The sequence below is a fragment of the Hypanus sabinus genome, chromosome 6 (genome assembly GCF_030144855.1).
Source record: "Hypanus sabinus isolate sHypSab1 chromosome 6, sHypSab1.hap1, whole genome shotgun sequence".
Lineage (NCBI taxonomy): Eukaryota > Metazoa > Chordata > Chondrichthyes > Myliobatiformes > Dasyatidae > Hypanus > Hypanus sabinus.
In genome coordinates, this window is record NC_082711.1 from 58,479,501 (window position 1) to 58,504,556 (window position 25,056).

The following is a 25,056-nucleotide window of genomic DNA, read 5'->3' on the forward strand; positions in this document are numbered from 1 at the left end:
GAAACAGTTGAGGCTGGTTCATTGGCTATATTTAAGAGGAAGTTAGATATGGCCCTTGTGGCTACAGGGATCGGGGGTATGGAGAGAAAGCTGGTACAGGGTTCTGAGTTGGATGATCAGCCATGATCATACTGAATGGCGGTGCAGGTGCGAATGGTTGAATGACCTACTTCTGCACCTATTTTCTATGTTTCTAAATGAATAATAGAAAGTGAGGATGACCTTTCTATAGAGACAGGGCAGGAGATGAGGAGAATAAAATGAATGTTATCATCCAAATGTTTTTTTCTCTCTCTATTTTTGAAAAGATTTTTAAGTAGGAAATTTTAAGAGTTCTGCAATGCAATGTATGACCCAGAAAATTCCACAGGATTTCTGGAAGATGAGTTGAGTGGATTCTGAGGCTTCCCTGTGAAGAATTCCTCGTGGACTGACTCCATGACGGCATTGCTGAAGTAAATAGAAAAAACAGCTGAAGTATCTCGTGAACATCAGTGGCCTTCACACTTCCATGATCCAGAAACCTCTGCTTCCTCAAGATTGGGTTCCTTCAGAAGATTTTGTGTGTGTTTTTTTTCATTTTAAATGGAAATGGGAAATACAACAAAAGGCTTGAGGTGTAGGGTAGAGGACAGACAGAACTGGGGAAATGGAGTTAATTTTTCATGCCATTGATCTTTTATCAGAACTGGTTTGAGTTTCAAATGAATTTTGATGACAATGGTTATGCTTTTAATGTCCTTTCATTACTTGTTTTGACAGGGTTTCAGTTTTGGCCATTCTGGTGAGAAACTAACACTAAGAATGCGATTAAAGGCCTTTAAGGCAATATTGCGACAGGTAACAACCATATATTACCAAGCTTGTTAGGCTTTTATTAATTTACAATTTGCTATTAAATCACACATTTTAAGCTGCATTTTACTCTATAAATCTAGAAAAATTAAGCTGGCCTATGCTTCACCTTTGGATTCAGACATTGATAGTTAAGTAATGATGATTAATGTTTCTGCAAATGGTCTGCAGTAGTATTGACAATGAAACTATCAGCATTGTGTGCCATTACTCGTAAAATTGAAAGCACTCTAAGGGTTTCTGCTGTTACAAATTTGAATGCAGACTTCTTACCAAAATCTAGCTATCACCCCCTAACATTCAATCCCTACCATTACTGAATCCTCCACTATCAATATCCTGGGGAGTTACCATTGACCAGAAACTGAAGTGGAAAAAGCCATATACAGGAGTGGCTACAAGAGAAGGTTAGAATCTAGAACTCTGCAAATCGTGTCCACCATCTGAATAGCTTAGGTCAAGAGTGTGATGAAAACTCTCTACTTGCTTGTAGAGTGTAGCTTCAACAGCATTCAAGAGGCTTGACAACAAACAGGACATAACAGTCTGTCCACAACCACTCACTCAGTGGGTAGCAGCAGTTTGTACCATCAGCAGGCTACACTGCACCAATTCTTCAAGACTCCTTTGACAGAATTTTCAAACCTGTGACCTCTGGCAGTGAGAACAAGGGCACAGGAAAATCACCACCTAGAAGTTGTTCTGCAAGCTATGCATCATTAAGACTTCAAAATACATCGCTAACTTAGCACTGTTGCTGGGTCAAAATCCTGGAGCTTTCTCCCAAATAGCAATGTTGGGTGTTATGTATCTCAAGAATAGCAGTGGGATCAACTTGACAAAGGGCATTTAGGGATGGGCAATTAAATGTTGGCTCAATCTGTCCCTTCCATCAATTTTTTTTTTAAAAAAAGGTTCCCATTTGTGAGCTAGCCCTTCTTCACAGCAAGTTTTTAGAATCACCTGAAATCCCATGAATTTAAGTAACTTCTAAACTCTGGTGAATGTAAATTCTTTAATAACTAGCCCCATTGTAAAATACCCTGAATACAGTGACATTCTTTTTGAAGTGACCACTAAAGTCTGGTTTAAGATTCATTAAAATAATCTGCACTACCATAGAGACACAAGAAACTACAAATGGTACCTGGGGCAAAAATTAGATTGCTGGAAGAATGAAATGGGGAAAGCAGCATCTCTGGAGGCAAAGGGATGGTCAAGGTTTCGGATGAGACCCTGCATCAGGACTGTTAAAAGAAGACTGCCTGTATATAATAGTGAGAGAAAAGGATTTGAATCTGGATTGATGGGATGGCAAATAAATAAATAATTTTTTTGAAGTAATTTATGAGGGAAGTATAAGTTAGCATTGATTATTTGGACTTGCTATTTACTAAAGCAACATTGTGCATTGAACCTTGTAGATGGCCTTTAGAATTTATTAGAATTCAATATTCATTTAGTATTTAATAAGCTCTTCACTCATTTAGAATTTTGATATTTGTGTAAGACAATCCCAACACCAAAATAGGACTTGTCTATTTGAATCTGATTACTTTTTCTATCATTAAGTACTTTTATAAAACTAATTAATTCACATGCATTTTTTTTAGGATATTAGCTGGTTTGATGATCCTAAAAACAGCACTGGAGCATTAACAACCAGACTTGCTAATGATGCATCTCAAGTTAAGGGGGTAAGTATCACCTGGTTTTGGCCAATTCTATCCATTGTAAAAACTTTAAAGTGTGATGAAACCAAGATGGGAATGATAAAGGTAGTCTAAAAAGGGTACAATACAAAAAAGGACTATTCAGGTCCTCTAGGCTTTTGAAAAACAATCCATTTAATTGCCCTTTGCACATTTCGGCTATTTTCACATGTCAGCATTTTTTTTAGATTAAAAGAAAAATTGCTAATTTATTTCTCTCATGAAAAGTTATATTTCAGTAATACATGGTGCAAAAGTTTCTGCATAATCAGGTAATTAGAGAATAATTTGTAGAAACAAAATACTATAAATCAGATAGTACTGTCAGCATTTAAAGCATAAGCTTTCAGGTAATTAATAATAACTAAACACTGATTGAAAACTTTGTAAGTGAATCAGTTTGATTTATTCATTATTTGTTGTTAATAGGCTCTTAAATTTGAACCTGGGCTTGTTTATGGCACAGTTAAGTTGGTGGATTCTCTTTTTTAAACAATGAAAGGAGCCGATATGCTTACAGAATAGCAACATTCCTGATCATGGCTACATGGTTGAGAGTTTTAGTGGAGTTTCATGAATGTCAAACTACTCAGGATGTGTATCTTGAATTTGCTTTAGCTTAACCAAAGTTGCTAGTCAAATCTCCGATAAACCAATAAAGCTAGTGTCAGAAACAAGCACTAAATTTTCTATTAAAAGATGATATTAAATAACAACGTGCTGTTTTAATGTCTTTACTGTAGGCTACCGGTAGCAGGCTTGCTGGAGTTGCTCAGAATCTAGCTAATCTTGGATGTGCAATTATTATTTCCTTCATCTACGGCTGGCAGCTGACCCTGTTGATCTTGGGTATTGTGCCAATCTTGGCAATGGCAGGGGTGGTACAGATGAAAATGCTCACTGGGCATGCTAACAAGGATCGAGTGGAATTGGAGAATGCTGGAAAGGTGGGTGACTCTTGAGAGGGGTTAGAGGTGTGGCATTTTGATTTTTAAATTAGATGGTCATTACTTCCAGTCTTTTTGGAGCAGGTATTAATTTGATAGTATGGGAGCAAGCAGGGTGATGATGCACAAAGCAAATACAGTAACATCAACCTGATAAAAGGCCTTCATCCAAAAACTGTTGTTCCCTCCACAAGTGCAGCCTGGTCTGCTGAGTGCTTTAAGCATTTTTTTAATATGGTAAACTGATGCACCATCAATAACTCTAGGAGACTGGAAGTGAACGATAGGCTTTTATTAACATCAAAAAGACAGCACGACATCTCGAAGACTGAGGAAGGAGCAGTACCCCAATCGCCTTTATACAGGGCTCTGTGGGAGGAGCCACAGGAGCAGTCAGCAGAGGGGCGTGTCCAGACAGGTATACATGGTTTACCACATAAACTTCATCACTTGTAGCACCCTTGCTGGAACTAGTTTGATTTGCCTTCTATACTTAATTAATGTTTAACCAGGCAATAGCTTCCAGGCATTTGATAGCTGTCGAGGGGAAGGGTTGCGGGTGACTTGGGCGATTGAGGTCACCACCTATGAGATCAGGAACGCTGTGAAAGGAATCAGTAATTGTAGGTGGTGATGAGGCAATGAAGATTGTGGACAGATGATCAGTGGTTGGATCCTTGGCTTTCATTATAGCTTGTTACGTCTGCAAGCAAGACTCCTGCTCTACCTGACCCACAAGGAGTTCTGTCAAAGCACTTTCCTGATACACTCCATCATTCTCACCTTTTTCCCATCTGGAAAAAAATAAGGCCAAGTGAAGCCACACAGCCATCCTAAAAGATTTAATTGCCCAACTTAAAGTTGAGAATGGATTGGTCACAACTTGTTGTCTTGACTTGGTTAAATATAAAAATGGTTGCCACTCCTTTCTCAGTTTTAAGTTGATCATAAAAATCTTTTAGGAGGGCTGTGCAGCTTCATTTTACATTTCTGTTTGAAATGATTGAAGTTGCTTAAACATTATCAGCTGATCACCAGTCATTTTGCAGGGAGGTCTGGTTTGTGAGTGTGTTCTCTGTGTGGCTCCTTCTGGTAACGTTTCACTGGTTATAGGTAAATGTTAAACGAATGCACTGGAATTATTTTTCCCAGTATCAGGCAAATAACTAATGAATATCTGTTCAAGTTCAAGAGAGTTCATATGGAATAACTTCTCCTTTAGGTATCATATGTAAGTTTAGAAAGAAAGGGTTTTGATTCCAAGTACTAACTCATTATATAAGTAATGAAAATCAGTGCTGCCTGGACCTCAATCTACATAGTTGTGAATAGCCACTTTTCATCCTGGCTCTGGTCCTTCAAGTAGTTTGCCATCCGTTCTTCTTACTGCACATGCCTCAGTCTTTAATTTAGCACCAGATATAGGACATCTGCTCTCCTGCTTACTAATTCAAACAATTAATTGAGGTCTGTCAAGAACTACATTGATTTTTTTTTGCTTCTAGGGGTTTTGTTAATTTCGCCTTCAGCAGAATCCCTTCAGTTTCCGGTTGTTGCTCTTCAGTTAGCAGATGTGGCATTGCTAAGCAGAGATAGTCTCACAGATACAGAAAGAGGACAGAGGAAGAAGTCTGTACTGAGTCAGTGCGGGTGAAAGGGGGTAAACACTCTATTAAGAGTATTCTATAAACCCTCCAATAGAAACAGACACTAAGGAGCAGATTGGTGGTGGGGGGGGGGCAGAATTTGGAAAGTTTTAAAATTAACATGGTTGTTATCAAAGGTGATGTCAACTTCTTTAATATTGGATGGCACCTCCTTAGTGCAAAATATTTAGAAGAGGTGGCCTGACACGAGATGTAGACTGGACAGCTAGAGGAGAAGTCATAGTGGATCTGGTGCTAGGCAATGAGCCAGGTCAGGTGAGCATTTTGGAGACAGTGACCACAACTCCCTAACCTTTACCCTAAACACAAAGTACACTGCAGATGCTGTGGTCAAATCAACATGTACAAACAAGCTGGAGGATCTCAGCCGCTCGGGCAGCATCTGTGGAAATGAGCAGTCAACACTTCAACATAGGAAACATTGACTGCTTGTTTCAATGGATGCTGTCTGACCTGCTGAGTAACCTTTGCCCTAGTCTTGGAGAGGAATAGGAGCTGATGGTATGGAAAAGTATTTAGTTGGCAAAAGGCAAATTATGATGCTATTAGGCAGGAACTTGGGAGTATAAATTGGGAATGGATGCACTCAAGGAAATGCACAACAGAAATGTGGGTGGTGTTTATGGAGTACATGCATAGGGTTCTGAATTGGTTTGCCCCATTGAGGCAGGGAAAGGATGGTAGGGTGAATGAACCATGTTTGACAAGAGAGGTGGAACATTTGGTCAAGAGGATGTAAAAAGCTTGCTTAAGATTTAGGAAGCAAGGATCAGACAGGGCACCAGAGAGTTGCAAGGTAGCCAGAAAGAAGCTGAAGAATGGACTTAAGATAGATAGAAGGGGGCATGAGAAAGCCTTGGAGAGTAGAATTAAGGAAAGCAACAAGACTTTTTACACGTATGTAAGAACAGGAGTATGATATGAGAGAGGATTGGACTGATCAGAGATAGACAAGGAAACATGTAACTGAAATTAGTGGAAGTAGAGGATGTACTTAATGAATACTTTGCTTTAGTATTCACCAGTGAGAGGGATCTGATGTTTGTGATGACAGTGTAAAACAGGTTGATATGCTAGAACATGCCAATGTTAAGACGGAGGATGTGCTGGAACTTTGGGTAGACTTTAGCATAGATAAATTCCTGTGACCAGGCAGAATATACCACAGGTTACTAAAGGAAGTGAGGGAAGAGGTTGATGCTCCTTTGGCAATGAACTTCACTGTCCACTGGAGTAGTATCAGATGATTGGAAGGTGGCAAATGTTTTTCCTTTGTTCAAGAAAGGGAGTACGGGGTAATCCTGGGAATTATAAAACAGTGAGTTTTACTTCAGTGGTGGGCAAAATATTGGAGGAGATTCTTAGAGATAGGATTTATGAGACAGACTGTGATCCCTGCTTCCTCCTGGTTGGACCTTGATTCGATCAGATGCCCCCAGGTCACAGATCTCACTGAATCCATCCGCGGTCCCAATGGCTCTGAACGCCTCTGAACCGGTGACACTATTATTGCCAGCACAGGTTCCCATGACCCCGTGTAGATCCAGAACCCAGATTCCACCACCAACTATTCTAGTTCTTACAACCCCAAGTACCTTCAGACTGCAAATTGCGCAGCTTTTAGCTCCAGATCATGCCTGTACCTTGAGTGGCAGCATTTCAGGGCTGAGACTTACTGCCATTGGGCCCAAAGACTCCACTCCAACCCCCCCCCCCCCCCCACTGCTGTCCAATTCAATGTCTTTCAGACCCCACTGCCACCTCTTGGGTCCTTACAGCCTCCATCTTCCTCCCACCCCACCTTCCCAGAACATCCCAACGCTCCTCTCATCCCTCTTTCTCTAACATCACCAATTCTCATCTTCCCTCTGATCCCAGCTCTAAGCTTTTCCATGTCTCCACCATTCCCACCAACCATCCCCTCTCTGAGGTAGAATATTCTGTCCTTAGCAAAGGCCTCATCTCTGTTCCCCTTTGCCCACATCTCCATGAGTTCAATGCCTGCCATGACATTGAGCTCTTTTTCTGACACCTCTGTCTCCAAACTCAATTCTTTGGCAAGAATTCCACACCCCAGATTGATAACACCCATCTCCTGTCTTCATCCCTCCTCCTTTACTTGGAATCCTCGTTCTGATTCTCTGCCTGCTATGGATCTTTTCATTTTGATTTGCTGACAAGACATCACACTCCTCTCTCCTCATTTAACTTACTCTGTCTGGGCGCATCGCCCACCTCTCTTTCCACACCAATCCCAACATTACCATCAACCCCGTAGACAAAGTGGTGCTCTTGCAGTGTGGCACACTGATCTTTACCTTGATGAGGCTACATACCAGTTATCAAACACCACCTCAGGCCCACCACTTAAAGAAGTCTCCACTTCAGAAAACTGTCTCTGAAGCCATCATTGAACTCATTGATTCTGGAGAACTCTCATCCATTGCCACCAAACTTGTAGTTCCCTTACCCCGCACTGCCCGCTTCTACTTCCTACCCAAGATTCACAAACCCAACTGTTCGGGTAGGCCTATTATCTTTGCCTGCACCTGCTCCACCAATGCTGTACCTATCACCTTCTAGCTAGCCTCCTTCCCCTCCCCCCCAACTTTTTTATTCTGGTTTTTCCCGCCTTCCTTCTCAGTCCTGCAGAAGGGTCTTGGCCTGAGTCATCAACTATTTGTTCATTTCCATTGATACTGCCTGACCTGCTGAGTTCCTCCAGCATTTTGTGTGTGTTGCTTAGGAATTGTGAGCATTTGGAGAAGCATAGTCTGATTTTGGGATAGCCACCAGTGCTTTGTGAGGGGCGCAGCATGCCTCACAAACCTGAATAAACGCTTTGAGGATGTGACAAAGCACATTGATGAAGGCAAAACAATGGTGTATATGAATTTTAGTAAGGCACTTGATGAGTTTCCTCATGGTAGACTCATTTGTAAAGTTAGGAGGCACAGGATCCAGGGAAATTTGGCCGTGTGGATTCAGAATTGGCTTGCCCTTAGAAGGTAGAAAGTGGTTGCAGAAGGAGCATATTCTGTTTGGTGGCTGGTGGCACTAGTGTTCTGCCGGGATCTATTCTGGGACCTGAGTTCTTTGAGTTTTATGAATGATTTGGATGAGGATCTGGAAGGGTGTGTTAATAACTTTGAAGATGCCGTGAGGAGTTGTGGATATAGTGCAGAAGGTTGTCACAGATTACAGTGGGGTATGGATAGGATGCAGAGCTGGGCGGAGAAGTGTCAGATGGAGTTCAGCCCAGAGAAGTGTGAAGTGAATCACTTCAGAGCATTGAATTTGAAGGCAGAATACAAGTGGCAGGATTCTTTGCAGTGTGAAGGAACAAAGTTCAAAATAAAAGGGGTCTTTTCTGGTCGGCTGCCAGTGACTAGTGGTGTTCCTCAGGGGTCAGTATTGCGACCACTACTTTTCATGTTGTTTGTCAGTGATTTGGATAATGGAATTGATGGCCTTGGGGCAAAGTTTGCAGATTATGTAAAGATAGGTGGAGGAGTTGGTAATGCCGAGGAAGCAATGCAGGACTTAGACAAATTGGAAGAATTAGCAAAAAAGTGGCAGATGGAATACAGTGTTGGGAAATGTATGATTATGCATTTTGGTAAAAGGAACAATAGTGTAGACTATATTCTAAAGGGGGAGAAGGTTTAAACATCAGAGGTGCAGTGCTACTTGAGGAGTCTTTGTGCAAGACTCCCAGAAGGTTAATTTGCAGGTTGAGTCTGTGGTAAAGAAATGTTGGCATTTATTTCAAGGTGAATAGGGGATAATGCTGAGGCTTTATGAGACACTAGTGAGGCCACATTTGGAGTACTGACAACAGTTTTGGGTCCCATATCTCAGAATCTCATTGTAGAGAGTCCAGAGGAAGTTCATGAGGATGATTCTGGGAATGAAGAGGTTAGTATATGAGGAGCATTTGGCAGCTTTGGGCCTGTACTCACTGGAATTTAGAAGAATGTGTGGAGATCTCACTGAAACCTACCAAATGTTGAAAGAACCTGATAGGGTGGATGTGAAGAGGATATATCCTATGGTGGGGGCATCCAGAACTAGAGGGCACAGCCTCAAAATTGAAGGGGTGACCTTTCAGAACAAAGGCAAGGAGGAACTGTTTTAGCCAGAGAGTAGTAAATCGGTTGTATGCTCTGCCACAGAGCCGAGGTGGAGGCCATCCAAGCGTATATTTAAGATGGAAGTTGATCATTTCCTGATGAGTCAGGGGATCAAAGGATATGGTTAGAAGGCAGGTGATGGGATTGAGTGGATCTGGGATCACCATGATGGAATGGCAGAGCTGACACGATGGACTGAATAGCCTAATTCTACACCTATGTCTTATGGTCTTTTTATTAAAGTCACTGGACCTGTCACTGTATACTACCCTGAGATTCATTTCCTTGCAGGCAAAAAATGAGAGGGGTCTTGGGGTCTACACCTGTAGCTTGCTCAAAGTTGTCGTGCAAGTTGATAAGGTTGTTAAGAAGCCGTATGGTGCATTGGCCTCCATTAGTCTTGGAATTTGAGCCATGAGGCAATGTTGCAACTCTATAAAACCCTTGGTAGACCAAGCTTGGAATATTGTTTTCAGTTCTGGTTGCCTCATCATAAACTGTGTGAAAACTTTAGAGACAGTGTAAAGATTTATCAGGATGCTGCTTGGATTATAGAGCATATCTTATATAAATAAATATTAAGAACATAAAACGAAGAGTTCTTGAAAACTAGTCCACAGGTGGTGGAACATTTCAATGATGGGGCAATAAAGCTAAGTGAAGTTATGCCCTCTGGTTCAAGAGCCTGATGGCTGAGGGGTAATAACTGTTCCTGAACCTGGTGATGTGAGTCCTGAGGCATATGAACCACTTTCCTGATGGCAGCAGTGAGACGAGAGAATGGCCTGAGTGGTGGGGGTCCCTGATGATGGATACTGCTTTCCTGCGACAATACTTCATGTAGATGCTCAATCATGGGGAGGGCTTTACCCATGGTGGACTGGGCCATATCCACTTGTCTTTGTAGTATTTTACATTCAAGAGCATTAGTGTTTCCATACCAGGCTGACCAACAGCCAGTGAATATACTCTCCACTATGCATCTATAGAAGCTTATCAAAGTTTTAGATATCATACCCAATCTTCACAAACATCTAGGGAAGTAGAGGCTCTGTTGTGCTTTCTTTGTAATTGCATTTACGTGCTGGGCCCAGGAGAGATCCTCTGAAATAATAACACCGAGGAATTTAAAGATGCTGACCCTGTTCAATTCTGATCCTATGAGGACTGGCTCTAACACCTCTGTTTTCCTCCTCCTGTACTCAATAATCATCTCCTTGGTCCTTCTGACATTGCAAAAGATATTGTTGTTTTGGCACAGCAAGGTCAGATTTTTAATCTCCTTCCTATATGCTGATTTGTCACCACCTTTTGATTCTGCCCATGACAGTCGTTTCATCAGCAAACTTGAATAAAGCAATGGAGTTGTGTAGAGCCTCACAGTCATAAGTGTAAAGTGAATAGAGCAGAGGGATAAGCACACAGTCTTGTGCATTGGTGTTGATGGAGATTGTGGAGGAGATGTTGTAGCCAATCCAGACTGACTGGGGTTTGCATGTGAAGAAATCGAGGATCCAATTGCACAAGGACATATTGAAGCCAAGTCTTATTGATTAGGGAATGATGGTATTGAATGCTGAGCTATAGTCAATAAAGAGCATCCTGATGTATGTAACTTTGCTGTACAGATGTTTCAGGGTTGTGTGAAGAGCCAATGGGATGGCAGCTGCTGTGGATCTGTTGTTCCAGTAGGCAAATTGGAGCAGATCCAAGTTGCTTCTCAGGGAGGATTTGATGTGTTACATCACCATGGACGTGCATGCTACTGGGTGGCGGTCATTGAGGCAGGTTGCCACGTTCTTCTTAGGGACTGGTATAACTGAATCTTGCGTGAGGCAAGTGGATACCTCAGACATCCAAAGCAAGAGGTTAAAGATCTCAATGAATATTCCAGCCAGTTGATCAGCACAGCTCTTTAATACTTGGCCAGATACCCCATCTGGACTGGATGCTTTTCATGGGTTCACCCTCCTGAAGGCTGCTTTCATGGATACTGAAATCACAGGATCATCAGGAGCTGTGGGACCTTGTGATGGCTCGTCTGTGGTTAGGTGGTGAAAGTGAGCATAGAAGGCAATGAGCTCACCTGGAATTGAAGTCCCGTCATTGCCTGTTTCTTGATTTAACCCTATAAGAGGTGATAGTATTCAAGCCCTGCCACAACTGTGGAGCATCCTTCATTGATTCAAGTTTAGTCCGGAATTGCCACTTCATCTGTACCTAGATCTCTTGAAAGTTTTTTGGTCAACAGACTTGAGCCTTGGTCTCACTACAGCATATAGTTTATTTTTGCTTATAAATGACATGAATACATTAGATTATTGTTAAGAGGTGTAAAATAACCCATTGCAAAAATCTTTAAAACTCTTGCTTTTTAATACCCCACCCAAGTACTATATAGTTAACCTAAAATCCTCAAGTGATTCAGTGTTGAGATTGGGGTTTGTAAGCTCACCTATTAACAATCTGCTTTATTGGATTGCAGACACTTCCCTTTATCTCTTTGTTTAACCAATGTTTTCTTTATCTTAAACAGCTCACTACTGAGGTAGTTGAAAACATTCGAACAGTTGTATCTCTAACAAGAGAGAAGAAGTTTGAACAAATGTATGAAAGTAGATTGGCTGTTCCGTACAGGTAAGGAGAGGCACACGTTCTCGGTTGATGGTATAAAAGGGCATTATTAACAGAAGAATAAAGTGGAAAGTTAAAAGATATTTCACCCAGAATGTTGTTGGCCATTAGGACCTTTACTTGGCATTTCATCCATGGATGTAGCATTATTTAAAGTAGCACTGGATAATGATTTTGGAAAAAGAAATATATAGAAGGGAAGTCTGGATGGGATGGTGCTGATCTGGTCAGTCACAGACGGGCCAAATGGTGTGAAGACTGATGGGCTGGGGTGAGTTTTGGAGCAGCTTAGAAAAGCCTCAACGGTGATTTAGAGCAAGATGGTGCCGGAGCAAAGCAACTTGTTAAAAGCAGATCTCCTCATTTCTTCTATTGTTATTGTTCTGTTAGCTTTAAAATGGTGATGGGAAAGGATAGGACAGGTCCAGTGGTTAGCATTGTAAAATGGTGCAAGGCTAATTTTGAGGGGGTTAGATAGGATCTAGTTGAGGCCAATTGAGTAATTCTGTCCTAAGGGAAAAGATAGAAATAACACATGGGAGGATTTTAAGAGTATGATATCAAGTGTCCAGGATCGGCATGTTCCTGTTGGGTTAAAGAGTTTAACCCAACAGCAAGTTTAGGGAGCCTTGGCAGAAATGGGATGCTGAGGTCAAGGAAAAGAAGGAAGCATACATTGGGTTTAGGAATTTGATATTGAACGAATCCTTTGATAACTATAAAAGGATTAAGAGTAAAATCAGATGGACAAAGGTAGTACGAGATGAATCGGGCTGGTAAGGGTAAGGAATACCTTAGGACATTCTATAACTGTATTAGGAGTAAAGGAGTGGCTAAGGAAAGAGTAGGTCTCCATGGAGATCAGAAGGGCTGCCGTTGTGTTGAGCTGCAAGGGATAGTTGAAATTTTCAACAAATATTTCTCTACGGTGTTTTACTGAGGAGAAAATCATGGTTGCTTTGAAGATAAGGGTGCCACAGTAGCATAGTGGTTAGCACAGTGCTATTACAGCTCGGGGCATCAGAGTTCGGAGTGCAATTCTGCCATCCTTTAAGAAAGTTGGTACGTCATTCCAGTGAGGTGCATTGGTTTCCCCCACATGTTCTATTTCCTCCCACAGTCCGAAGAAGCACTGATCCATTGTTTAATTGATCATTGTCAATTGCCCAGTGATTAGGCTAGTGGGCTGCTGGGCAGCGTGGTTCAGTGGGTGGGAAGGGCCTGTTCCACACGATATCTCCAAATACATAAATAAAGCATGAGGAGATGTTCTTGAGGACATTCATATTACCAGTCTCTGTAGGAGGCTAGAAAGGAAATTGCAGAAGCTCTTGTAGACATGCTTGCTTCATCATTAGTCATTGGTAAAGTTCCCAGAGGTTGGAAGGTGGCTAACTTCATTCTGTTCTTTAACAAGGATAGCAAGGACAAGCCAGGGAACTATAGGCCAGTCAGCCTGACATCAGTACTGAGAAAATTACTGGAGGGGATTCTAAGGGACAGAGTTACCAGCATTTGGATAGACAGTTTGAATAGGCATCAGCATGGCTTTGGGTATGAAAAGTCATGTTTAACAAACCTTTTAGAGTTTTTTGAAGAGGTAATCAGAAAGGTAGGTGAAGGTAGAGCAGTGAATGTTGGCTCTTTGGACTTTAGCAAGGCCTTCAACAAGGTCCTGCATGGTAGACTGGTCTAGAACATGACAGTCCACAAAACCCAGGGAGAGCCAGTTAGGTATAACGTGCTGTAAGGTTTCACTGCTAATGTAATGTGTTTTTTTTTGTAATGCTCACTGCTGAAGTAGTAGTTTCTCTGTAGCAGAAATGTTTGGGTTATGACTGGAGATAACAGGATTGTGGTATGCAAGTTAGCCAATCAGGATTCTGTTGCCCTGTCTTGTGAATCTGGAAGCAGTTGATTTTGCAGGCTCAAGTGGGAGGGAGGGAGAGAGAGAAAAGAAGACGCGAATGGAGAGATTTGGTAGATTGCCAGGTGGGGTGGACTCTGAGCAAGGGTCCGAAGGGCAGCGACAATCGGAGGAGGTTGATGGGGACCGATCTGCCTATAAATGAGCCCCAGCTTTGTGCATAGACTGTTTAATAAGATTTGAGCTCTTTTTTTTAAATTTCATTTCTCTACTAATCATATAGCCAAAGTAAGAATTATAAAGCTTAATCGTTTAATCGCATACTGTGTATTGTTTGTTATTTCAGGGTGCTGATTTGTAACAGGGGACACATAGTGCAGCATCCACCCAAACGAGATTTCTTAAGTTTGGCCGGGTGGCGGGGGAGGGGGGTTATCACCCCCTATATTAAGCCGCTAGACAAAGCGAGAGTTATGTAGGTAAATTCAAAATAGTTTCAGAGGTGGATGCAGAGGATGGTGATTGAACGTTGTTTTTTGAACTGGATGCCAGTAGCTAGGGACGTTGAGACCTTTATATTCATCATTTATAGAAATTACTTTGCTCTGAATGCACAAAGCTTGATCACTAAGTTTGCAGATGACACAAAATTCGGTGCTGGTGTTGATGGTGAAGAAGGTGGAAGAGGTAAAGGACTGAAAAGGAAAAAAAATCTGTTAATAAAAAGCAGTGGCCATGGAAGAAAGGGAAGGAGAAGAGGCATGAGCAGGAGGAAACGGGCAGGTGATTGAGAGGGGGATGGGGGAGGGGAAAGAAAGGGGATACTAATCAATTAGGAAGTGGTCTGAACAGTGACAAATTAATTTTAATGCATTTTGGAAAGTCAAAACAACGTAGGCCCCGTATTAAGAATGTTAAGGCGCTAGGAAGTGTAAGCGGGATTTAGGAATACATTGGGATTTAGGAATACATTGCACAGTTCATTGAAAGTAATGTCACAAGTAGACAGGCTGCTGAAAAGAGTGTTTATCACACTGGCTTTTGTCAGTCAGAGTATAGCAGTTGGAACATTAATGGTGGTGGGGGAAGGGAAAGTTGGAACATTAGTTGCAGTTGGTGAGACTGCACTTGGAGTACTGAGTGCATCCTTTCCCGAAACGTCGACAGTGCTTCTCCTTATGGATGCTGCCTGACCTGCTGTGTTCCACCAGCAAGATGTGTTTAGTGATAAGATCCTGTGCAGGAAGTTGCGGAGAGTGATTTATTGGATCATGGGGCGAGAGCAGATGTCTGGGAAATGGAGGATATGTGGGTGAGGGCAGATTAGATGGTGGTAGAAGGGAAGGCCCACTTTTTGAAAAAGGAAGACATTTGGGATGTTCTAGAATGGAAAGTCTCATCCTGAGAATAGAGACAGAGGTAGAGACAGAAGAACTGAGCAAATGCAATAACATTTTTACAAGAGAGAGGGTGGAAGAGGTATAGTCAGGAAAGCTGTGAGATTCAGTAGGCTTATAACAGATATCAGTATATAGTCTGTTTCTAGAGATCAGATAGTGAGATCAAGAAAAGGGAAAGAGATGTCAGAGATGGACCAATTTTGGACAACCTGTTGTAGGAAAGACATGATTAAATTTGAAAGAGTTTGGTAAATATATTCTTTTAAATCTCAGTACATATAACAATAATAAACCAATTTAGTTGGCAGGCTGAGCTTTGGGAGGAGTCTATACTATTTTCAGTCATCGTGCAGTTGGGTACATACTGTACATAACTTTGATTTGCAATTGTGCAGGCCTCTATGAGATCACACCTTGGTGTACAGTGCACTTTTTTTTACTTTATAAAGGTGTGCCTGCCATAGAAGAAATACAACAAAGATTCATGATACTGATTCCATTGATGTCAGGTTTATTGAATGAGGAAAGGTGGAATAAACTGGCCAGTAATATCCAGAGTTTTAAGGAGTCTCATATAAATGTACAAAAAGGGCTTGACAGGCTGGATGCAGGGAAGGTGTTTTCCTGGGGTGAGGGGTCTATAGTGGGGATGTTAGTTTGAGAAGACAGGATAGGGTGCTTTGGACTGAAATGAGGAGCAGTTATTTTATTATGATGATTACTTGGAATTCCTTCTGTCCTGAAGGGCTGCCAGGACTCCCACACCAGGGAATCCCACATTGAGACACTCTGATGCACCATCAATAACTCACACTGAGACGTAAGGCGAGATATCGGCTTTTATTGACTGGAAGAAGGAACCAGGAGTGAGTGTCCATCATACTATGACCTGGAGACTGAGGCCGAGCGTCAGGCCTCAGATCGCCTTTATACAGGGGCCTGTGGGAGGAGCCACAGGAGCAGTCAGCAGGGGGCGTGTCCAGACTGGTATATGTAGTTCACACACTCCCACACCAGGGAATCCCACATTGAGACACAGACTTGCAGACTTGCAGTTACCGCAAAGACTACATTGTTCACCTGATAATTTGACTGCAGGTCTCCCCAATAAGGGAGAGAGAGATGACTCCATTTTCCAACGAGCGGAGAGAGATAACAAACAACTCGCTGGTTTACGATGTTAAGAGTGACATTTCGTCGCTTTTCTCGAGCTCTGTGCCTGAAGATCTCAAAGATCTTGGGTCCCTGTGGTGAACTATGTGCCTGTCTGGACACGCCCCCTGCTGACTGCTCCTGTGGCTCCTCCCACAGGCCCCTGTATAAAGGCTGTCTGAGGCCTGACGCTCGGCCTTAGTCTCCAGGACAAAGTATGATAGACACTCACTCCTGGTTCCTTCTTCCAGTCAATAAAAGCTGATATCTTGCCTTACGTCTCAGTGTGAGTTATTGATGGAGCATCAGTCCCCAGGCAAACAGCATTGAGATCACAGGTTAATAGATCTCTGGTCATGAAGGAAATGAAAGAACATAGGTGTGCAGTTGAGAAATGACATTCAGGTTGTATATCAACCGTGATCCTAAAGGTTCACTGCGACATGGATCACTCCAACACTGCAGCCCGAGGAGTTCTCAGTGCTCTGAATGGACTGAACTGCACCATCAGGGAAGTCGGGAGGCAGCAGGATGTGTTTCTTACTAAACTCATTGTGGTGCTCAGACATGGCAGTCTTGTTGATCTTGTGTCCTCCCAACCTGGAACATCTAATGATTAACTCCTAAGCCATTCTAGTCACTGAGAGAGTACTTGGTTGTGATCTTGTCCACAGGTTACGTGCCACCAAAGTCAGATGTCAGGCAAGCACTCGATGTACTGAGTGCCATGACTAACAAGCAAGAAACAGCCTATCCTAATGTCTTTCGCGTCCTTGGGGATGTCAATCAGGCTAGCTTGAAGAAATCTCTATGTAACTACCAACAGCACATAACCTACAGCACCAGAGGACCCAACACACTAGACCATTGCTACACTACCATCAAAAATGCCTTCCAGTCCATCCCTGGACCCGATTTTAGGAAATCTGGTCATTTAGCTGCGCTCATACAGGTGTAGACTAAAGAGCAAGGCACCAGAGGTAAGGACAACAAAGAGATGGTCATGGAAGGCAGAAGAGCAGCAATGGGATTGCTTCAAGTTGGTGGAGCAGGCCATGTTCAAAGACTCATCAGAGGACCTGGAATAATATGCCATGGTGTCACAACTTTAGAAAAACACTTGTAGATGAGTGTGTCCCCACAAAATCATTCAGTCTTTCCCTAACTAGAAGCTTTGAATGAACCAAAAATGATCTGCAATGTGCTGAGGGCTAGATTGTTGGCATTTAGGACTGGTAACTAAGTAAAGTGCAAGAGATCCAGGTATGACTCCAGGAAAGCCATCTCGCATGTGAAGTGGCAGTTCTGGACCACACTTAATTGCTTGACAGCTGAGACCCGGCTTGAAAGCCATCACTTCCTACAAAGCAAAACCAAGGATGTAAATGACAACATGGTTTCGCTCCCAGATGAGCTCAATGCTTTTTATGCTCACTTTGACTGAAAAAAACATGGAGGCACCTTCACAAATTCCCACAAACCCCAAAAGGTTTCTTCCAGGTGCTCTGGTTTTCTCCTGAAGACAGGCTGGTTGGGAGGCATCCCCCTTTGATTTTGGTCTCTGAGACCAACATGAAAACACCCTTCAGGAGGGTGGACCCACAGAAAGCATCTAGTCCTGATGGTGGACCTGGCCGAGTACTGAAGACCTGTGCTAGTCAACTGGCTGGCATGTTTACTGTCATCTTGAACTTCTAGCTTTGGCAGTCTAAGATACCCACCTGCTTGAAGCAGGCTTCAATCATACTAGGGTGCCATGGCGTTGTAGTGGTTAGCTTAATGCTATTATAGCTCAGGGCATTCTGGAAATCAGTGTTTAATTCTGGTACCATCTGTAAGGAATTTGTGCACTCTCCCCATGAGCCACATGGGTTTCTTCCAGTTACTCCACTTCCTTCCCAGAGTCTAAAGTCGTACCGGTTAGTAGATAAATTGGTCATTGTAAATTGTACTGTGATTAGGGTTGCTAGGCAGTTCAGCTTGTTGAGCTGGAAGGGCCTGTTCAGCACTGCATCTCTAAATCATAATAAAAGTAATAAAGACTGGTGCCAAAGAAGAATGTTGTAACCTGCCTCAATGTTGATCATCCAGTAGCTCTTCCATCCCTTGTGATGAAGTGCTTTGAGAGGTTGGTCATGAAGCTTATCAACTCCTGCCTAAAACATGGCTTGGACCTGCTTCAAAATGCCTGCTGTTATCAGAATCAGTATCAGATCTTAATCGCCAAGTACCTGTACACATACAAGGAATTTACTTCCGGCAGATTTTGTCTCTCTGCTCATAACAGATGATAAATATAAATGAAAATATAGATTATACATACAAGTAGTGCGATCCAAGTAATAGGTGGCCGAAAGTTAACCGGCAGTTAACTGTTCAGCAAAGTGACCGCAGTAGGGAAAAAACTTCTCCAGTGCCTATTAGTCTTAGTCAGGAGGGATCTGAAGTGCCTACCAGACGGAAGCAGTTCAAACAGTCCATGCGCAGGATGGGAGGAGTCCTTTATGATGTTCCCGCCCTCTTCTTCAACCTGGAAGAGTACAGACCCACAATAGAGGGCAGGTCAACAGCACATGCCATTTCATTGGCTCTTCACTCAACACTGGAACGTCCGGACAATGAAGCTACATACATCAGGATGCTCTTTATTGACTACACTTCAGCATTCACCACCATCACCTCTTCTAAACAAATCATTAAGCTCAGAGACCTCTTCTCTGACGATCAACACTGGTGCACCTGAGGGGTGTGTGTTTAGCCCACTGCTCCACACTCTGTGTACACATGACTGTTGCAGAACCTGGGCCTCTGTACCTCCCTCTGTAACTGGATCCTCAACTCCCTAACCGGAAGACCACAGTCTGTGCGGATTGGTGATAACATATCCTCTTTGCTGACGATCAACACTGGCGCATCTCAGGAGTGTGTGCTTAGCCCACTGCTCTACTCTCTATATACGCATGACTGTGTAGCTAGGCACAGCTCAAATACCATCTACAAATTTGCTGATACAACCATTGTTGGTAGAATCTCAGGTGGTGGCGAGAGGGTGTACAGAAGTGAGTTATGCCAGCTAGTGGAGTGGTGTTGCAGCAACAACCTTGCACTCAATGTCAGTAAGACGAAAGAGCAGATTGTGGATTTCAGGAAGGGTAAGACGAAGGAACATATATCAATCCTCGTAGAGGGATCAGAAGTGGAGAGAGTGAGCAGTTTCAAGTTCCTGGGTGTCAAGATCTCTGAGGATCTAGCCTGGTCCCAACATATTGATGTAGTCATAAAGAAGGCAAGACAGCAGCTATACTTCATTAGTATATACTTTATATACTCAATATACTTTATTGAAGAGATTTGGCATGTCAACAAATACACTCAAGAACTTCTATAGTTGTACCGTGGAGAGCATTCTGACAGGCTGCATCACTGTCTGGTATGGAGGGGCTACTGCATGGGACCGAAAGAGCTGCAGAAGGTTGTAAATCTAGTCAGCTCCATCTTGGGCACTAGCCTACAAAGTACCCAGGACATCTTTAGGGAGCAGTGTCTCAGAAAGGCAGCGTCCAATATTAAGGGCCTCCAGCACCCAGGGCATGCCCTTTTCTCACTGTTACCATCAGATAGGAGATACAGAAGCCTGAAGGCACACACTCAGTGATTCAGGAACAGCTTCTTCCCCTCTGCCATCTGATTCCTAAATAGACATTGAAGCTTTGGACATTACCTCACTATTTCTGATTTTGCTCATTTTTAATCTATTCAATATACATAATTGATTTACTTGTTTGTTTATTATTATGTTTTATTTATTATTACTTTTTTCTCTCTCTCCTAGATTATGTATTGTATTGAACTGCTGCTGCTAAGTTAACAAATTTCACAACACATGCCAGTGATAACAAACCTGATTCTGATTCCTTGTGTAACTGGATCCTTTACTTTCTCACTTGGTCTCCAGTTAGTATAAATTGGCAACATCTCCTCCACATTCACCCATCATCACAGGTGCTTAGACCCCTGCTCTTCTCGCTTTCTACCATGGGTTCCTAACCTGAGGTCCACAAACCCCTTGCTTAATGATAGTGGTCTATCGCTTTATGCTTAGGACTGTGCGGTAGGCAGTACAGTTCCAATGCCATATCTAAGTTTGCTGGCAATACACTGTTGTTGGCCAAATCGAAGATAGTGACAAATTGACATATAGGAGGGAGTTTGAACATCTGGTTGAATGGTGCCTTTACAGAAACCTCTCACTCAACATCAGCAAAACTAAAAAGCTGATTATTGCCTATAGGAGGAAGAAACCAAAGGTTCGTGAGCCAATTCACATTTGGGGATTGAAGGTGGGAAGAGTCAGTAACTTTAAATTCCTTGGCTTTATTATATCAGAGGATCTGTCCTGGGACCAGCAAAAGTGCCATCACAAAGAAGGCACGACAGTCCCTCTACTTTCTTAAAGGTTGCGTAGATTTGGCATGACTTCACTGGTATGGAAACACCAATGGCCATAAATGGAAAAGCCTACAGAAAGTGGTGGTCATAGCTCAGTCCATCGTAGACAAGAGCCTTTGAGCACATCTACTAGGGGTGGTGCCACCAGATAGCAGCATCCATCATCTTGGACCCCACCATCCAGGGCCACGTTTTCTACTGCTGCCACCATTGGGAAGGAGGTATAGGAGCAGTTATTACCTATCAGGCTCGTGAGGCAGCTTGGGTAACTTCACTCACCTACAGATGGACGCACTTTCAAGGACTCCACAACTTGTGCTCTCAGTATTATTATTTATTTTATTTACATAGTTTATCTTCTTTTGCACATTATTTGTCAGTCAGCCTTTTCATTGATTCAATTGTGTTTCTCTGTTCTACTGTGAAGGCCTGCAAGGAATTGAAATGTGAGGTATTATATGATGACATGTATGTACCTTAATAATAAATTTAATATAACCTTTAAACTTTGAATAGTGAAACAGGCTCAAAGGTCCTGATACCTACTCACGATCCTAATTCTTATATTCTCATGACTTGTGTATGTTCTTGAGGGAACTGCTGGCCTCTGCTTAGGGAAGTTAGAGAGTGGAGGTAGTTGGTCAGCTGATTTATAACAACTATGCATTTAACTGATGATCATTCGGGGGAACAACAGGAGCAGAGTGTGAAACCCCTGCTGTCTTGGTGCCTGCTGGGTACAATAACTTAAAAACTTCTCTACATTTTCCTCTGCATAATCTTTTCCCTTTTATTTTTCCCAAAGCAATGCCAAAAGGAAGTCTTTCGTTTATGGAATCACCTTTGCGCTTTCACAAGCAATTGTGTTCTTTGCTTATGCAGCCAGTTTTCGATTTGGAGCCTGGCTGGTGACACATAACCATATGAACTTCCGGGATGTTTTTCTGTGAGTATAAATTCAGTCTGCTTCAGCAAGACCTTTGGAATGGGTTATTTTTGATCTACCTGCTTCAAAGCCTGTTGAAAAAGAAGGGGCACCCACTTAAAACAGCAATGAGATGAAATCTTCTCCTATCAAGAATCTTTGGCTCTCTTTGTAAGGGGTGGGTGGTTAGTACAGAGTCTGAGAGAACTTTCAAGGAAGAGGTAGATAAACCTTTTGATAAGGAAGGGTTGCAAGGTGAATGGGGATGGATTGAAATTGCAGAGTTAATTTGCAATCAAATCAGGCATCATCGTATTAAATAGTGGAGCAGATTCAGTGTGCTGAGTGGCCTGTAAACTGCAAATTTATGTGTTTGTATATAAGTGCAGCCAGAGGAGCCCTGGACCCTACACACCAATGGGCAATAGACAATACAGCTACCTCTATATTTCTTTTAGCCTCATTGAACTTACTTTGATCTTATTTCTTGAAGCTGAATATGTAAAATTGAATGTTTATAAAACCTTGGGCTCTGGTTGGAGCATCATATTACAATATACTGGGCTTGATGTTGTATTTTTCAGGCCTGCGTGACCCTTTCTTGCTTTCTCTCCATATTAGATCTGGTCTTTTCTGCCTGTCACGACTTTGCCTCAATTTTTTTTCTGTTGGTAGAGCTTAGCCTGGTGATTACATTCTGCAGATTTACTATAAGGAAGATATAACAGCAAATAAATATAATCTGATTCTAAATGTCCGATTTGGTCTCGCCCTATCGGAGTCAGTCAATAATGTGGCAGCAACTCAATATATAAAAGCATGCAGACGTGGTCAAATGGTTCAGGTGTTATTCAGAGAAACATCAGAATGGGGAAGAAATGTGATCTAAGTGACTTTGACAATGGAATGATTGTTGGTGCAAGTTGGTGTGATCTGAGTGTCCTGGGTAAATGCAAGCAATCTTTTTCCATTGAGTTTGGGCGAGCCTACAACTAAAGGTCATCGATTAAGGGTGAAAGGTGAAATGTTTAAGGAGAACATGAGGAGAAACTTGTTTACTCAGAGGGTGAGGTCTGTGTAGAATGAGTTGCCAGCATAAATGGTGGATACAATTTCAATATCAACATTTGAGAAGTTTCAATACCTGAGTAGGAGATCAATGGTCCAGATTATGTGTAGTAGTTTTCTATGGTTCTATTGCAGGAGTTCCAGAACTGACCCCTGCAGAACACCACTGGTCACCGACCTCCATGCAAGTTAAACTTCACCTACTTACTACCCTCTGCCTTCTGTGGGCAAGTTCCCCAGAATCCCATGTCCCCTGATTTTTTGAATATTGTTGAATGTCCATTAAAATACAGACACACCACATCAACAGCCCTAACTTTATCAATTTGTTTTGTTGCTATCTCGAAGAATCTAATTAGGCTCGTAAGACACAATCTGCCTCTCATAAAGGAATATTGACTACCCCTAATCAAACTAAATACTCGTAAATCCTGTCTCTAAGAATCCTCTCCAATAGTTCGCAACCACAGAAACTCACTGGTATATAATTCCCTGGATTATCCATGGTATATTTCTTGAACAAAGGAATAACATTTGCCACCCTTCATCTGGTTTTACTCTTGTGGCCACTGTGAATCCAAAGATTATTGCCAAAGACATAGCAATCCCTTCATTTCACTTCCTATCATAACCTAGGCTGTATCCTTCTAAGCCCAGGGATTTACCTATTCTAAACATAAGAGATTCTCAAGACTGTACTCATGAAGGGTCTCAGTCTGAAACATTGACTGTTTATTCATTTCCATTTTTGCTGCCAGGCCTGCTGAGTTCAACCAGCACTTATCTACTCTGATGTTTTTCAAAACTACTGCAACTTGCTTTCTTTACATGGTGTTGCCTCAAGTTATCAAGGTAACAAGAATCTTAAATCCAGCAGTTGGAGACCAGAAGAGGAAAAAATAATGAAGGAATACTGTGAAACTGAAATAGATCCAGCAAATAAACAACTAGTTACCCGAAACTGTAGAATTCAATACTGAGTTCCGAAGGCTGCAGTATGCCCTACAGAATATGACTTCTTGTTTCTCAAGCTTATTCTGGTATTGTTAGAACAATACAGTATGCCAGAGACACAGGGTGCGATCTGGGCAGCTGATTCATTACCTACTTTATTTCTTTTCTCTCTTAAATTGATGGAATTTAAAACAATTTTTAATTTGACAATTTTGCTCTGCACCTTAATAAAGATATCACATCAGTTCTCTCCACTCCTGTCCATCTCTGCAACTGACAATGCACTTAGTTTCCAATTTTTCCAAGTTAAAGGTGCTCAACCTGAAGCTTTGACTCTCTTTTCCCTTGCATTCTTTCTTTTCCTTCTTCTGTATAAGTTTCATTGACCCGAAATGCTTATTTCTCTCCATGGATGCTGCTGAGTGTTCTTGCATTTTCTGGTTTTATTAATGTTTTCCATGTATTATTATTATACTAAAGTAATATGCATTAACTGCTTAAGTTGACATTATTTTTGAATTGCGTAGGGTCTTGATAAACTTCTGTTTGGATTACTATCTCTTGAGCACAAAACTTATTTGTAGGAATAATATTGCATGTTCTTTGATTTATGCTATTTCAGTGTATTCTCAGCAATTGTGTTTGGGGCAATGGCTCTGGGACAATCCAACTCATTTATGCCTGATTATGCCAAGGCTAAGTTGTCAGCAGCCCGAATCATCATGCTAATTAACCAAAAACCTTCAATAGACAGCTTTAGTGAAGCTGGTGATGTTCCAGTAAGTACTTTACCATTCTTTAAAATAGTACATTCGAAAAAATATTTGTGAAATGTTATAATCTCAAGTTGCTTGGAAGCAGCTGGCAACTAAATATTTGGCACAAAGTTGTAAAATAAGCTTTTATTCATTGTGGACAATATTGTCAGAAGTAGTTCTCATGTTTGCATGGACAATAAGATAAAGATTCTCCCCGTCCTAACCCAATACTTATTCTGACAATGGCATATGTGAATAGCAATCTACCAAAGAATATGAAGGAGCAGGTGAATAATGCCAGGAATTTGGTACAAAAAGCATAATTTAGTAATACCAGCATAAAAGCTCACATCACAATGGCAAAAGACTATGGAGCACAGAATATTGCAAGCCTGATTCATGAAGATAATTGACATAGTTCTGTTCACTGTTAATGATTTACAGTCCGGGGGTTCCCAACCAGGCAGGGGTCATAGAGTCCTAGAGAAGAACAGTACAGAAACAGGCCCTTTGGCCCAACTAGTCCATGCCAAAA

General features: G+C 42.0%; 1 protein-coding gene across 2 annotated transcripts in view; it reads left to right on the forward strand.

The window, feature by feature from the left end:
- abcb4 (ATP-binding cassette, sub-family B (MDR/TAP), member 4) overlaps positions 1–25,056 on the forward strand; it is a 112,345-nt gene that overhangs the window by 74,925 nt on the left and 12,364 nt on the right. For both annotated transcript variants that reach the window (XM_059972223.1, XM_059972224.1), the window contains exons 19-24: positions 763–840; positions 2,469–2,552; positions 3,311–3,514; positions 11,851–11,951; positions 21,622–21,762; positions 24,386–24,542. In XM_059972223.1, the coding sequence (XP_059828206.1) occupies positions 763–840; positions 2,469–2,552; positions 3,311–3,514; positions 11,851–11,951; positions 21,622–21,762; positions 24,386–24,542 (765 nt within the window). The remainder of the gene's footprint in view (positions 1–762; positions 841–2,468; positions 2,553–3,310; positions 3,515–11,850; positions 11,952–21,621; positions 21,763–24,385; positions 24,543–25,056) is intronic.